General features: G+C 60.1%; 1 protein-coding gene across 2 annotated transcripts in view; it reads left to right on the top strand.

The window, feature by feature from the left end:
• The first annotated feature begins 5,511 nt into the window (after positions 1 to 5,511).
• Positions 5,512 to 13,293, top strand: part of NOL4L (nucleolar protein 4 like) — a 130,686-nt gene continuing 122,904 nt past the window's right edge. For both annotated transcript variants that reach the window (XR_008662092.1, XM_055307554.1), the window contains exon 1: positions 5,512 to 5,832. Coding sequence is in view for 1 of the 2 variants with exons in the window: in XM_055307554.1 (XP_055163529.1) it covers positions 5,512 to 5,832 (321 nt within the window). In the remaining variant the exon portion in view is untranslated. The remainder of the gene's footprint in view (positions 5,833 to 13,293) is intronic.

The raw sequence follows: 13,293 nt of genomic DNA on the forward strand, positions 1-13,293 counted from the left end.
GTCTCTGCATCTCTCTGTGTCTGTCATGGATAAATAAATAAAGTATTTTTTTTTTAAAGAAATTCCTTGTCTCTTTATGCTTTCATTTCTGGAGACGGGAGATGCTGGACTCAAAAGATTTCCAGACTCTGTGAGGTGGGCAGAATGCTTTCCCAGGGGCTTGTGGGGCCCCAGGCACCACGGCATGGGCTGTTGCAGGTGTGGACACTGTATTCTCCTTCCTCTGCTCTCAGCCCCGAGTGCCTCCGTCCTAGGAGCCTGTGGGTAGGGCTTCTCAGAGATGCTCACCCGAGTCTCCCCACTGTGTGTTCTCGTGGCACCTTTTTGTTTTCTAATTCTCAACCCATTTGCCATGATCTTTGAGAAGTCAGCTATTCCCTGAGCTCCGCGAGGGCTGGGCCCCGCTCTGTCTTGTTTATTGCTGTGTTCCCAACACCACGCATGGCGTCCGACACGGAGAGGACAGTCCCGACAGAAGGTCGGGATACTTGGTAGACAGACACACTCATCGTAAGAGCTAATATTCATTGAGTGCTTGTCTCACAATAGCTCTGTGAGTTAGGGATAATTATTATCACCACTTTAGCGCTGTTACAAAACAAGGCTCAGGGCGAGGAACCCGGGTCAGGCCACTCCGCAGCAGAGCCTGCCCCGAGGAGCACGCTAAAATGCTGAGAGACTGGTTGGGTAAGGGGGTGGCGAGTAGTATGGGGAAAAATGCTGTCTACCTCCATCTGAGCTATGCATTTTGGGAGCCGGCCCATTTATTCTTTCATTCATTCCCTCACTTTTTAAAACTTTATTCATTTACTCAATTGCTACGCCTCAGCTCCTGTGCTGGGCACCGGTAGGGACAGGTAACCGGGTAAACGTGATATTGTGTGGTCAGAGCCAGGATGGGGAAAGCCCGGGGGTCTGTGAGCAACCGTGGGAGCCCCGGAGCCAAACTGAGGGATCAGGAAGCCTTTCTGGGTGAGGTGGACCTGGAGCAGCAGGGAAGTGTGCACAGGCAGCCTGCAGGGGTGGGTGCTTTGGAGTGGGAGGTGACAATGGCCTCACAAGCTCTTGATGGAAGTGACACCAGCTTCTGGCAGTGGAAACCACCCCTCCCCAAGGCTTCGGGGCCTTCCTGCTCCCCCTAGCCTTTGGTGGACAGGCCTCAGTGGGGCCTGCGTCACCCCGCCCCACCCCAGGCTGGGGTTGTCCCACCTCACCTCTGAGTTGTGGGCATTCCCAATTACCTGGGCCCAGAGGCAGAGCTCAAAGAAAAACAGTGATCTGGGCCAAATCAGGTAAAGGCTCTGCCTGTGGCCCTGAGCCTCTTCCCCTCTGTGGGACTTAGTTTACCCATCTGTAAACGGCAGAGTTTCCATTGTATCCTCTCTGCAGACCCTTCATTGGTAACCTCTTGCGACCCAGGATGTTACCGTTAGCATCCCAAGTAGATGGAGGCCTGAGTTCTCTGTGCTTCAATCCCAGTCTCCCTTGGGCATCTGGACTAAAGGTAAAGAAAAAATCTGGGAGTTCTACAACCTTGATTAATGGGACAGCCTACTTTGTCCTTTCAGCAGGTGGCTGGAACAGGAAGAAAAGAGGAGCAGTTGCCCCCTAGGACCATGACTGCAAGCTGGACGTTGAAAGAAACTCACCTCCCATCCAGCATGCTCAGGGGCAGGACACCTGCTAAAGGATACCACTGACATGAATAGGCTAGAGGTCCAGGGATCTGTTTTGGCAGAAGTGGGTTTGGGCTGCAGTAGGCCTTTCTCATTCTGCTCGACCACCTCCACTTTTTTCATGGTACTTTTTGGGGTATGATGCTGAGATGTGCCTAGGATAGAGTAAGCTAACATATGGGAGGAGAAAGCAAGGCCTCTGACCTCCAGGGCCCTTGACCACAGACCCTGGGGCCTCCACCTCTCACTTCCTCTCTACTTCTCAGTCTTTCCCCTCTTTACAACCCACCAGTGGCCTTGTATCACACTTAGAACGCAATCCAAGGTTTTTCCTACAGTCTCCTGCCTTCCAACCCCTCCTTACTCACTTCACTCTGGCCACATTGGCCTTCTTTCAGCTTCTGGAAAATGCCAATCTCTTTCCCACCGCAGGGCCTTTACACGTGCTGTTCCCTTGGCCTGGAATGCCCTTCCCTCAGAATGTAGCAGAAATGGCTCCTTGTCATTTAACTTGCTGTTCAAATATACCACCTTGGAGGGGGTCTGCCCTGATCCCCCTAAGAAAAGTAGTCCTTCATGTCCATTTGCTCTCACAGCTCCCTATTTCTGTCAATGTTCTTTCCCCAAGGTGTAATTTTAAAAAAGATTTAATTAAAAAGAATTTTTTAAAAATATTTAATTTATTTATTCATGAGTCACACACAGAGAGAGAGGGAGGCAGAGGGAGAAGCAGTCTCCATGCAGGGACCCCGATGTGGGACTTGATCCCAGGACTCCAGGATCACGCCCTGGGCCAAAGGCAGATAGATGCTCAACCGCTGACCCAGCCAGGCGTCCCAGTTAAAAAAAAAAAAAAATTTAAGTAACCTCTATCTCAACATGCGGCTTGAACTCACAACCCAGAGTTCAGGAGTCACATGCTCTACTGACTGTACTAGATGGGTGCCACCTCCCAAGTTGTAATTATTGATGGCTGACTTATTCCACGGCCATCTTCCCCGCCCATTAGTGAGCGCCACAAGGGCAAGGACCTTGGGGAATCCCATAGCTTTATCACTAGCACCTGGTGCATAACGGCTACTTCAAGAAATGTTTGTTGAGTGAATGAAATACAGTAACTATCAACAATGCCTGTTTTCCTCTTTGAATACTTAGCAGCCTCTATGGAGGCAAAAATGGCATTTTTTGGGCACCCATCATATGCCAGGTACTCTCACCCATATTATTCTATTGAGCCTTTATGTCCACATACCCTCTCCACTAAAAAGAAGATGAAGTTGGGGGTTCAGTGAGGGGTGGGCTGAGGGGTTTACTCCGTTGGGGAGCAGCTAATTGGGACCTGTGGGCATGAAGAGTGCCATGGCAGACAGTGGTCAGGATTCCATCTCAAATCCATCTGACTCCACCGGAAGTCTATGTTTTTTTCACTGCGCTATACCTTCTGCCACACTAGAATTCAGCCCAAGATTGCAGCCAGGTTTCTGGATTCTGAAAGGCAGGCAAAGACCCAGATTGCATGGACGGGTGGTCTGGCTCAGGGGTTGCTGGAGTGGGTGTTGGCACTGAAGAAAGACCCAGGCTCAAATGGGGGCCCCAACACCTGGGCACCGGGGCACCTTTGCTGAGAGTGGTCATTAGTGTTCCTGGGGGAGGGCGCTCTTCCCCTTGGGCAGGAAGTCAGCTGTGGCAGGGAATGTATATTGGAAAAGTCAAGATGTGGGCTTCCAAATCATGCAGAGGCCTCCGCACCTCTGGGACTGGGGGCCTTTAGGTGGTACCTTCCCTCTCTAAGCTCCAGTGGTCATCTCTGAAAAATGGCCATGGAACCAAACAGAGCTTTTGGGAAGATGAAGAGGAAAAATGACTATGGAGTTGTTGGTGTATATAAAGTAACATGGAAATGTAAATTATCTAAAAATAAATCTTCTATGTGAAATGCAGAGCGAGGTTGGGACTTGGAAGACCTCTTTGGTTCTTTCAGCATTTATTGGCACCTACTGTGTACCTGGTACCGGGCAAGGGCCTGGGCATATAGGGATGAGTCAGACCAGGGCCCTGAGCATCTGGAACTCCCTGTCTACTGGGAGAAGTGAGGCAGGCACATCCAGTGTGAGGATTCCTCCCAGTGGGATGGCAAGGAGAGACTTCCTGTGTGATGTGGGAACCAGAGACAGACAGCCCTGGGCTGAAACCTTCTCCTCCTCCCTGTATGACCTTGAGCAGGTCAGGCTACCTCTCCAGGCCCCAGGCCCTCATCTGCAAAATGGGCCAATCCGCTCTGCCTCCAAGATGCCAGGACACCACACACTGTAGGTTCCAGAGTGGGGGACCTTGGGACGGGGTAGCCACTGGCTTCTAGATAGAAAATGGCCCTCCACTGGTCAAAATCTGGCCCTCAGGCCTGAGTGGGTACTCGCCTGCTGGAGTGGCCTGGGGACATGGGGCTGGACCTCAGTGACCATTAAAGAGACAAGCCGAGTAATTCCTCATGACCTGTTAGGAAAGGAGGGCAGAAATCCAGAAGAATCGCCTGTGCCTTTATTTATGTTAGTGATTTCATTAAGGGTGAGGGGGCCAAGGTCAGTCCTGCCTGGAGAGGAAGCGGATAGAGGGCCGCCTCAGTTTACCCAGCAAGAGATTCTAGGCCTAGGGGCCCCCATGAAGGCAGGGCATGTTGGAATGAATTTGTGGGTGTGCTGAGCGTGGCCCAAAGCCTTGGTTGGCCTGAGTGAGGCCGCGGGCCAATGCTGACAACTTCCCTGGGGCCTGGGGCTGTCCCAGAGCAGAGGGGTTGGCAGGAGTAGGGCCGGCCAAACTTCGGGGAATTCGGGGTGAGGGGAGAAGGAAGGAAGTTCAGGCCCCGCAGGGCGGCGGTTTGGGGTTCCCCGGGGAACACTGCTCTTCTGGCGCTGGGCTCGCACCGGAGAAATCAGGCCAGTTGCGGGAGGGAGAGAAGGGCGCCTGCCCCGTTCCGCCCGCGCCGGGGCTAAAACCGGGCGGGGCCGCCGGGGAGGCAGGAACGCGTGTGGCCGGGCGGGGTCTGCGCCCTGCGCCCTGCGCCCTGCGAGACCGCCCGACCCGGGCGGAGCGCGGCCTGCGAGGCTCGGGGCCAGGCCCGGCCCGGCTGGAGGGAACTCGGTCCCCGGGCTGGGCACTGCGCGCCTGCGGCTCCGGCCCTCTCGGCGGCTGCGGGCGCGGCGGCCCCGCGCCCCCAGGGGCCGGGCCGGGGCGGGGTCTGGGCCCCGCGGGCGGGCGCGGGAGGGAGGGAGGGGACGGCGGCGAAGGCTGCGACGCTCTAACAGGTGGGATCCCGCGGCGTGGTGGAGGCGGGCGCGGGAGGAGGAGGAGGAGGAAGAGCAGCGGCAGCGGGAGCCTGAGCAGGAGCAGGATGAGCCGCGCGAGCTGACAGCCGCCGCCGCAGCCGCCGCCGCCGCCGCCCGCGCCCAAGCTCGGTCTCGCTCCCCGCGCCCGGAGCCGCTCCCCGCCTCCCGCCTCCCCCGGCCGCCCGCGGGGCGGCCCGCCCCCTCTGCACCTCCGGGCCCGGAGCTGCCTCCATCGCTCCCGCATCCCGGCCGGGGGGAGGAGGAGGCGGAGCAGGAGGCGAGCCGGAGCCGCCGCCGCCAACGCCGCCGCTGCCGCCGCCCGAGCAGGACAGAGCGCGCCGCAGCCCCGCGCGTCCAGCCGCCGCCCGCGCCCATCAAGCAGCCGCGCCGGAGCCACACCGCGGGACAGCCCGGGCCGCTGCGCGCCCCGGCCCGGCCCAGCCCAGCGCAGCCCCGGCACCGGGCGGCCCGGCGGCCGGCCCGCCCCCGAGGGCGCCGGGCGCGGCGGGAGGATGCCGAAGCCGACGCTGCTGCTGCGCGGGGGCTGGGAGCGCGAGCGCAGCCCCGGGGACTCGGAGCTGGGCCGCCAGTTCCGGGACTGGTGCCTGCGCACCTACGGCGACTCGGCCAAAACCAAGACGGTGACACGCAGCAAATACCAGCGGATCGCCGAGGTCCTGCAGGGCGGCGGCGGGACCGGCGCGGGCAGCGGCCCGGCGGCCGGCGAGAAAGGCAAGTTCCAGTTCTGGGTGCGCTCCAAGGGCTTCCGCCTGGGCAGCGGCCGGGAACCCAAGATGGGCCAAGTGGTGTATGTGCCGGTCAAGACGGGCTCGGTGAGTGCGCGCGCGGCGGCCGCGGGCCGGTCCCGCCGCGGGGCTCGGGGCGGGCGGGGGCGGGCTGTGGGGGTGTGGGGGTGTGGATGTGTGTCCGAACGTGTGTCCCTGAGGTTGTCCGTGGGTCAGGCCCGCTCGAGGCGCACGCGTCCCTGCTCACCCGCCCGCCCCGGCCCGCCCCGGCAGCGCTCCGGGTGCGGGGCGTCCCTGCCCCCCTCTGCGCTGCTGCCCGGGCCGTGGCCGTGCCGGGCGGGCTGTCCCGGGCAGCTCACCCCAGCATGTTCCGTCCTCCCGTCCCCTCCCCCAGCCAGCAGGCGGCTGCTCCGAAGCCCGAGCCTCCCCCCCGCCCGCCCCGGGGCTGCCTGTCCCGGGCGCCTCGCGCTCCCGCCCCCGGGCCGGCTGGGCGGTGTGTGTGTGTGTGTGTGTGTGTGCGCGCGCCTGTGTGTGTGTGTGTGTGTGTGTGTGCAGGGTGGTGCCGCGGGAGGGGGGCAGGGGCAGCCGCGGGACGGGGAGTCCACTCGGCTCCCCAGCGCCGGGGGAGGGGGCCCGCCCGGGCATGGTCTCCCCGACCCCACCCGGGGCTGGCCCGGGGAGGGGCGGCCCGAGCCGCAGCCTGGCGCAGGAGCAGCCTCGCGCGGGTGGGTGGGGCGCCCCCTCCGCCCCCCGGGCCCCTAGCTCCCCCCCTCCCTGGGACGGGGGCGGCCTGACCTATCCATCCCCTCCCCTCCCCTCCCCCGTCCCCGGGGCCGGCCCGGTCCGGGCGGGGTGGCGTGGGGGAGGGGGCGGGGAACCGCAGCCGCCGGCAGGGAGGAGGCGGGCGGCCGGGCGGGGGCGTCCCCTCCGGCCCCGGGCGCCCTGGAGAGGGCGTGCGGCGCGGGCCCCGCGGCTCCCCCGCCGGGACCTCATTGTTCTGCAGCGGGTGGGGGCTGGGGGGGGGTGGCTGCTCCCGGGGCGCTGCTGAGCTTTGAACTTTCCGTCGCGGAGACCCTCCGTTAGTGCGTTCAGCCCCCGGCCCGGCCCGGCCGGCCTCCCTCCCAGCCCCCCTCGCTCCCTCCCCGGCCTCGCCCGGCCCGAGCGAGCGAGCGAGCGAGCGGGGCCGCCCCGCGCCGGCCTCCCTCCCTCCCTCGCTCCCCCGCTCCCCCCTCCGCGCTCCTCCCCCGTCCGGCCCGCCCGCCCCGCGCTCAGCCCCGTCCCCGGCCGGAGCGGGCTCTTCACACACAATTGATTCGGTCGTTACGAAAAGTGCACTTGTCCCCTCCCCCTCCCCCTCCGGCGGCCGCCCGGGCCCGGGCCCGCGGGGTGAGGGGGCCGCGAGGGAGGGAGGCGGGAGCCGGGGAGCGGATCCGGAGGCGCCTCCCCCCGCGCCCAGGGGACGGGGCTGCAGGCCGCGGGGAGTGGGGAGCCGCGAGCGCGGAGGGCGGGCGGCCCATCTGCGAGGAGCGCTGATCACCGCGCCGCTGCCGCTGCGGCCGCCAGCAGCCCATCTGCGCCGCTGCCGCCTCCGGCCGGACCCGGAGCGTGGGGCCGGGCCAAGGGGTGCGCCGGGGCCGGATTCCCGGAGGGCGAGGCGGGAGCAGTGGCCCACCCCGCGCGAGTCAGGGGCCTCCCCCGAGCCCGGGGAGTCTGGGTCATTGTCCTTTCCCCGGATCGAGTCGGGGACCCCTCCCCCAGCCCAAATCAGTTCCCACTTTCCCATGGGGGGAGTGAGGACCCTTGCCTCTCCCCAGCTTAGGTCAGCCTTCCTTCCCCACCCTGCCAGTTCCATACCCCCTTGGGTTCTCTCCCATCTTGGGCTAGGTTTTTTTGAGTGTGGTTTTTTTTTTTTTTTTTTTTTTTTTGAGGTCAGTGACCCACTAGGTGGTTGACTGGGTCTGTGCCCCCCACCCTGGGGCAGTGTCCTCAGCCATCCGGATTAGTTAGCACCTCCTACCCCAGCCTGGTTATGCCTCCCCAGGGAGCTGACAGTCTTGGTTCAACCTTCCACATAGTCGGAGGCAGGATCCCCCATTCCACCCACTCCTGAAGTTGGGAGGCAGGTGACCCTCAGACTTGTCAGCTGGCTCACTGGTTCTCTGTGTGGGTCCATTTCTGCCCTAGGGAATGGGCATCATGGGGCAGGTCCCCTACCCCCTTAGCAACACTACTGTCAAGGCAGAGCAAAGCAAGCATGAGCACACACACACACACACACACACACACACACACACACCCATCCATCCAGGCCACATTCAGAAATTGGGTGCTAGGCCTGGGCTCCAGGTCTTCCCAGCCCAGCCAGTCGCTTCAGACCCTTCATGAGGCCCACGTCGACCTGCCTCACCTGTCCCCAGCATCAGGGGCCTCACGACCCTCCACCCTGGCTCCCAGGCCAATAATATGCCTTCCCCAAGGGACCACCTGCCTTGGACGCAGAGAAAGGGGACCCAGGTCTCCCTGCCCAGGCTGCCAGGAGGACGACAAACACAACAGAGCAGCCATGCCCTCCTTCAACAGCCTGTCCCTCCAGCTCCTTGTGCTTTCCTGCCTGGCCTGCCTGTCCCCAGAGAGCCTGTTAGTTACCTGCCACTCGCCCAGCCAACTGGAGCCAGCCGCAGGAGCTGCCCCAGAGTCCTGCCACCCCCATCTTCAAGCACCTTCCTGGAGCTTAGTAATTATTTTTATATTTCCATTTTTCTTTCCACTGATCTAAGAGGAACAAATCCTGCTGGGAATTCTGGGCCAGCCATGGCCTCTTCCTGGGAGGGGCTGAATGGGACCATGTTAGAAAGGTGCAGAGGACATCCCCTACCTTCACTGGCCTACACACACACACACACACACACACACACACACACACACACAAAGTTGCCATTGCCTCTGGTGGCACTTGGGAGACACCCTGTAGTTTTGTCCTGGGTGGGCTTCTGTGAAGGTCATCAGGCCGTAAACCTTTGTCTGAGGCACTTGATCAGTACCCACAGGCCTTGCGTTGGGTCCTGGGTATCGGGGCAGGTCCCACTCTGCCTGCTTCTGGGCACCCAGCTGGTGTGTGTGGGGGGGTGGGCATGGCTGAGGATGTGATAAAGAAGCCCTCCGAGCCACCAAGGGAGGGCGGGCAGCAAAACAATTTCAGGGAAGAGGAGGTGTGGGAGTTGGGTCATCCGGCAGCTGAACCAGGGCCCCTGGCGCGGTGTGCGGTCCCAAGGGTGGCAATGGTGTGTCATCTCTCTTCCATGTTGTTCTCTGGCTGCCCCCTCCCAGGGCCCCCTTGCCTCCTCCCACAGCCATATGCGGTGCTGTGGTCGGGCCCTTCCCTAGTCCCGGCCGGCCGCGGGTCGATGAGCTGACACCACTTGTCCCGTCCCATCTGGCCCTGAGCTTTTCTGGGTGTGTGTGACAAAGGCTTAATCTGCCCGGACGGGCCCAGGGCGGAGAGGAGGGCGAGGGGAATTACACTCCGCGGGGCCTCCTGCAGCTGGGGCCCGGGCGGGGGCGGGGCGGGGCGGGGGTCGAGCCAGAGCCTGGGCGTGGGGGAGAGGCAAGTTGGTCTTCAGTTTGCAGGTTGTCACAGGAAATAGAAGTGGAGGCGGAGGGCTGAGGGCTGAGGGCTGAGGGGAGGAGGGCGGAGTCCTCCACCCGCTGCACGGGGTGCTCATGGGGATAAGATCTTTTTATGACAAGAGCCAGCCGGGGCCTCCTGACTGGGCAAAGCCTGGTTAGGATTTATTATTTCTTGTGTTTGGCCTGCTCCGGACTCTGTGCGCTGCCAAGCAGGGGAGGCAAACCCCTTGGAGGCAAGACCCTCTGATTCGGCTCCAGCATCGGCCACAAAGTGAACCAACCTCTTTCCTTTTCCTCTGGTCTCTTCAAGTGGGGCTGTCTACCCCCAGCACTCCCCTTCCCCGGGCCTACGAGGGCCACAGGTTATGGCTGGGGTAGCCCCGGGCCACCTGTCAACAACCAGGACCTCCCTGGAGATAGATGTTCTCAGCTCAACTCTACCATCTTCCGGATGGGAAGACTGAGGCCTCGAGAGAGGTGCTTTCCGTTGGTAGGCAGCCAGGACTGGAATGCAGGTTTCTGTGCTCCAGTGTGGGCGTTGTAGGCCCATCACTGGCCGTGAATCCCCCCATTAGAGCCCCATTCCCCGAGGGGAAACGCCAGCTTGCCAAACCCCACTGTCAACATTAGGCTTTTGCGAGCCAGACCCCAGGTGTTCCGCTGGCCAAATTGACTAATGGTGGTCTTTTCCCAGTTTGCAGACAACGTTCATTTAGTGGAGAGCGTTTTCTCAGTCTTCGGTCTTTCTCCCCAGAGCTTTTGTGTAAACCTTTGGCACCTGCGGCCACTGGTCTGGGCGGGAAATGGCCTCTGACTTAACACAGTGTAATATATGCTGTGACCTTCGCTTGAATTCCTCAATGTTTCCTGCTTTTCTTCCAAGCTATCACCACAGTGACTGCTTCCAAGTCACCTGCTGTGTGCCTATCACTGTGCCGAGGGATCGATACGCATCGACTTGTCAAATTCTTGCAATCCCCCAGAGGTCGATGCTGCCATCCTCCAGATGAGTAAACTGAGGCTTAGCAAGATGTGGGGCTAGGCCACGCTGCTGACGGGGGCAGGCCCTGAGCTGGGGTACATCTCCAGTCTGACCCCGGCTGATGGGTCTTGTGGCCCCGATCCCATGGAAAGCACAGGTCCTTTGTGACAAGCTTTCAGTCCATTACACCTTAATCTGAATTAGTTTACAAGAATTTCTCTGCTCAAGATGTCTGTAATCACAGGCTGGTGCTTGAGACAGGACTGGTTCCATGTGAGGTGTCTGGGGCCTAACTGGGGCTCACGAAGACAGGTATGGAGTGAGAGGAGGCCTCTGTTGTCCTGGGCCCTGGGGGACTTTGGAGAAGGTTGACAGTGACATCTGGCACAGGCCCCATTTGGATTTCTCATGAGTGGCAAAAGTGGGCTCTTTTGTCAATTAAGCCTCAGTGATTTGGGCGAATGTGGTCTTGGGTACTCCAGGGGTTGTGTTTTGGACCCTGGGTGATGCTTGAGTTAAACCTGGAATGGCCCCAAAGACAGCCTTCTTGTTTCGGGGTATCTGAAAGTCAGGAGGCCCATCTGGGACCCTAAAAATACTGCTGGGAAGACTGGGGGGGGACGGTGGGCAGCTGGTGGCTAGGGCTGGCCAGGGACAGAGGTCCAGAGCCTTGACCCAGCCTCCGGCAAACTTGGGCTTCTCCAAGCCAGCTTTTCCCTCAGAGATTATGGGACTGATTGAATAGTGTGCACAGGTGCAGGTGCTCATGGGGTAGAGCATTTGTGTGCACAAGGAGGCTGTGTGTGTGTGTGCATGCGTGTGTAGCACTGTGACTGTGTGTGTGTGCGTGTACATGTGCTCATCCATATGCAGGCAAAGGATGTTTGTGTGCCTGGGGCAGTGTGTGTGTGTGTGTGTGTGTGTGTGTGTACAGGTGGAGGGGAGACTACATGCTTGTGAATGTGTGTGAGTGTGGGCATCTGTGTTGGCAGATGTGCAAGCACCTGGGGTTGGGCATCGGCAGGCCACGAGTGTGTGAGTGTGTGCCTGCACACATGTTTGAGATCCTACTGAAGAAACCCCATCAGTGTGGCAGTGCAGGGCTGACAGGGGATGTCCTTCATTGTGACAGAGGCAGCGGAGCTGCTGCCCTGGTCCCTGCCGCCCCTGGGGCCTCAGCAGCTTCGAAGGGAAGTGTTGAGGGAGGCAGTGGCTGTGGCTGTAAGAAGTGGTGCAGTGACCCTGTCCCTGTCCCTGTCCCCATCTCCATAACAATGGCCAATGCACCTCCTTGTTTCCAGCCCTCTTCCCCCCTACACCCCCTGCCCTACAAGGGCACTTACTGAGCCCAAAACCCAGCACCACGGAGGGTGGGGTGTGCTCTTCTGAGAGAGAGGTCTCTGGACTCAAAGTGAGGGGGTCAAGCCCGGGTAGAGCCCAACTCAACCACTTCCTGGCTATGTGACCTTGGGCCAGTATCCTGCCTGACTCTCTAGGTCTCACTCTCCTCATCTGGAAAATGGGCTATAATTTTCTACCAGGGGGCTTGGCAAACTCAAAAAGCTCCGCTCTCATTTGAGGGGTTTTGTCTGGTAACTTGTGTCAAAGCCAAGCCTGGACCCTGGGCCCCCAAACAGGAGAGGGAGCAGAAGAGAGCTGGGTGGGGCCCTGCCACGGTGGGCAGCTTATTAGAACAAGGACTCCTGAGTCTGCTTCCTGCTCCTGGCCCCCCTGACATACAGGGGGTGGGGGCCTTGGGGTTTCGAGCCACAGGGCACTGGGTTCAAATACCAGCACTTCCCTTTTACCAGTTTGACCTTAGTTTGCTCATCTGTAGAATGGAGCTGATCATTCTGTCTCCCTCATAGCACTGTATGAAGATTCATGCATTAGTCAACATAGAGCCTGAAGAACGTGCAAGTCTTAGGAAATGTTAGCTGCTGTGCGATCTCACTGAACCTCAGTTTCCTGACCCGGAGAATGGGGATGGTGATGAAAGCCAGGGTGGATATTAGATGGCCAGTGGAAAGAAAGCACCCAGCCAAGTCCCTAGTTGGTGGGCAATAACTATTAGTTCCTTAGAGATTGTGTCAGAGTCATTTCTGTCTCTAGCACCAATAGGGGCTGGTTAGTGTCGTACTGAATTGCACAGGACACCAGAAGGGTCTTGATAAGCAGCATTGGTGTGACATGAGCCTCCAGAGCTGGGGACTTGAAAGCTCAGGGTCTCTGCCCTGGTTGGCTCCTGCCCTGCTCTGAGCCTCAGTTTCTCTAGTTATTACACACGAATGCTCTTTTGGTCCATCCTGCCTCTGAATCCTTTCCTGGTGCTGGCTGCCAATTCCCAGAGGTTAAGGAGGGGTGCCAAGGGGTGAGGCTGGGGACTCTACCAAAGCCTGTAGGTATCCAGCAGGCAGAAAGGTAGTAGGGTGAGCCTCCTGGAGGCCTTCTCGCTTCCACCCCCACATCCCCACCCCTGCTCTGGTCCCAGGCCAGGAACTTGAGTTCTGGACTCCAGGATCTTAGAACACAGGGAGGCTGCTGTAATGACTGCCTCCCTTGGTCAGGGGCCTGAGCACATCTCCCATGTTTTCTAGCCCCTGGCAGGTGCCAGACACTTTGTTTCACTCAGTTGCCCCTAGATTCTGTGAGGTAGATGAGAACCTGGCATCAAGGAGGCCAGGGAACCTGCCTGAGTCCCACGGTAAGGAAGTGGCAGGGCTTGGGCTCCGTGGCTGTCTGACCCTCTGAGCTGCAGGGCGTAGAGGCAGGGATCCATAGGGGCCTTCGCTCTCTGCACCTCCCCACCCCCGGCATATGGTGCCCCTCAGCTGAGGGCACTCCACTAAAGCTTCTCAGAGCTCAAGGCAGCCCTCTACCAGCCTGGTGGGAGACAGGTGCCCAGACCCCCATCTTCCTCCTCACCTCAACGGCAGCTC

The sequence above is a fragment of the Nyctereutes procyonoides genome, unplaced genomic scaffold (genome assembly GCF_905146905.1).
Source record: "Nyctereutes procyonoides isolate TBG_1078 unplaced genomic scaffold, NYPRO_anot_genome, whole genome shotgun sequence".
Taxonomy (NCBI): domain Eukaryota; kingdom Metazoa; phylum Chordata; class Mammalia; order Carnivora; family Canidae; genus Nyctereutes; species Nyctereutes procyonoides.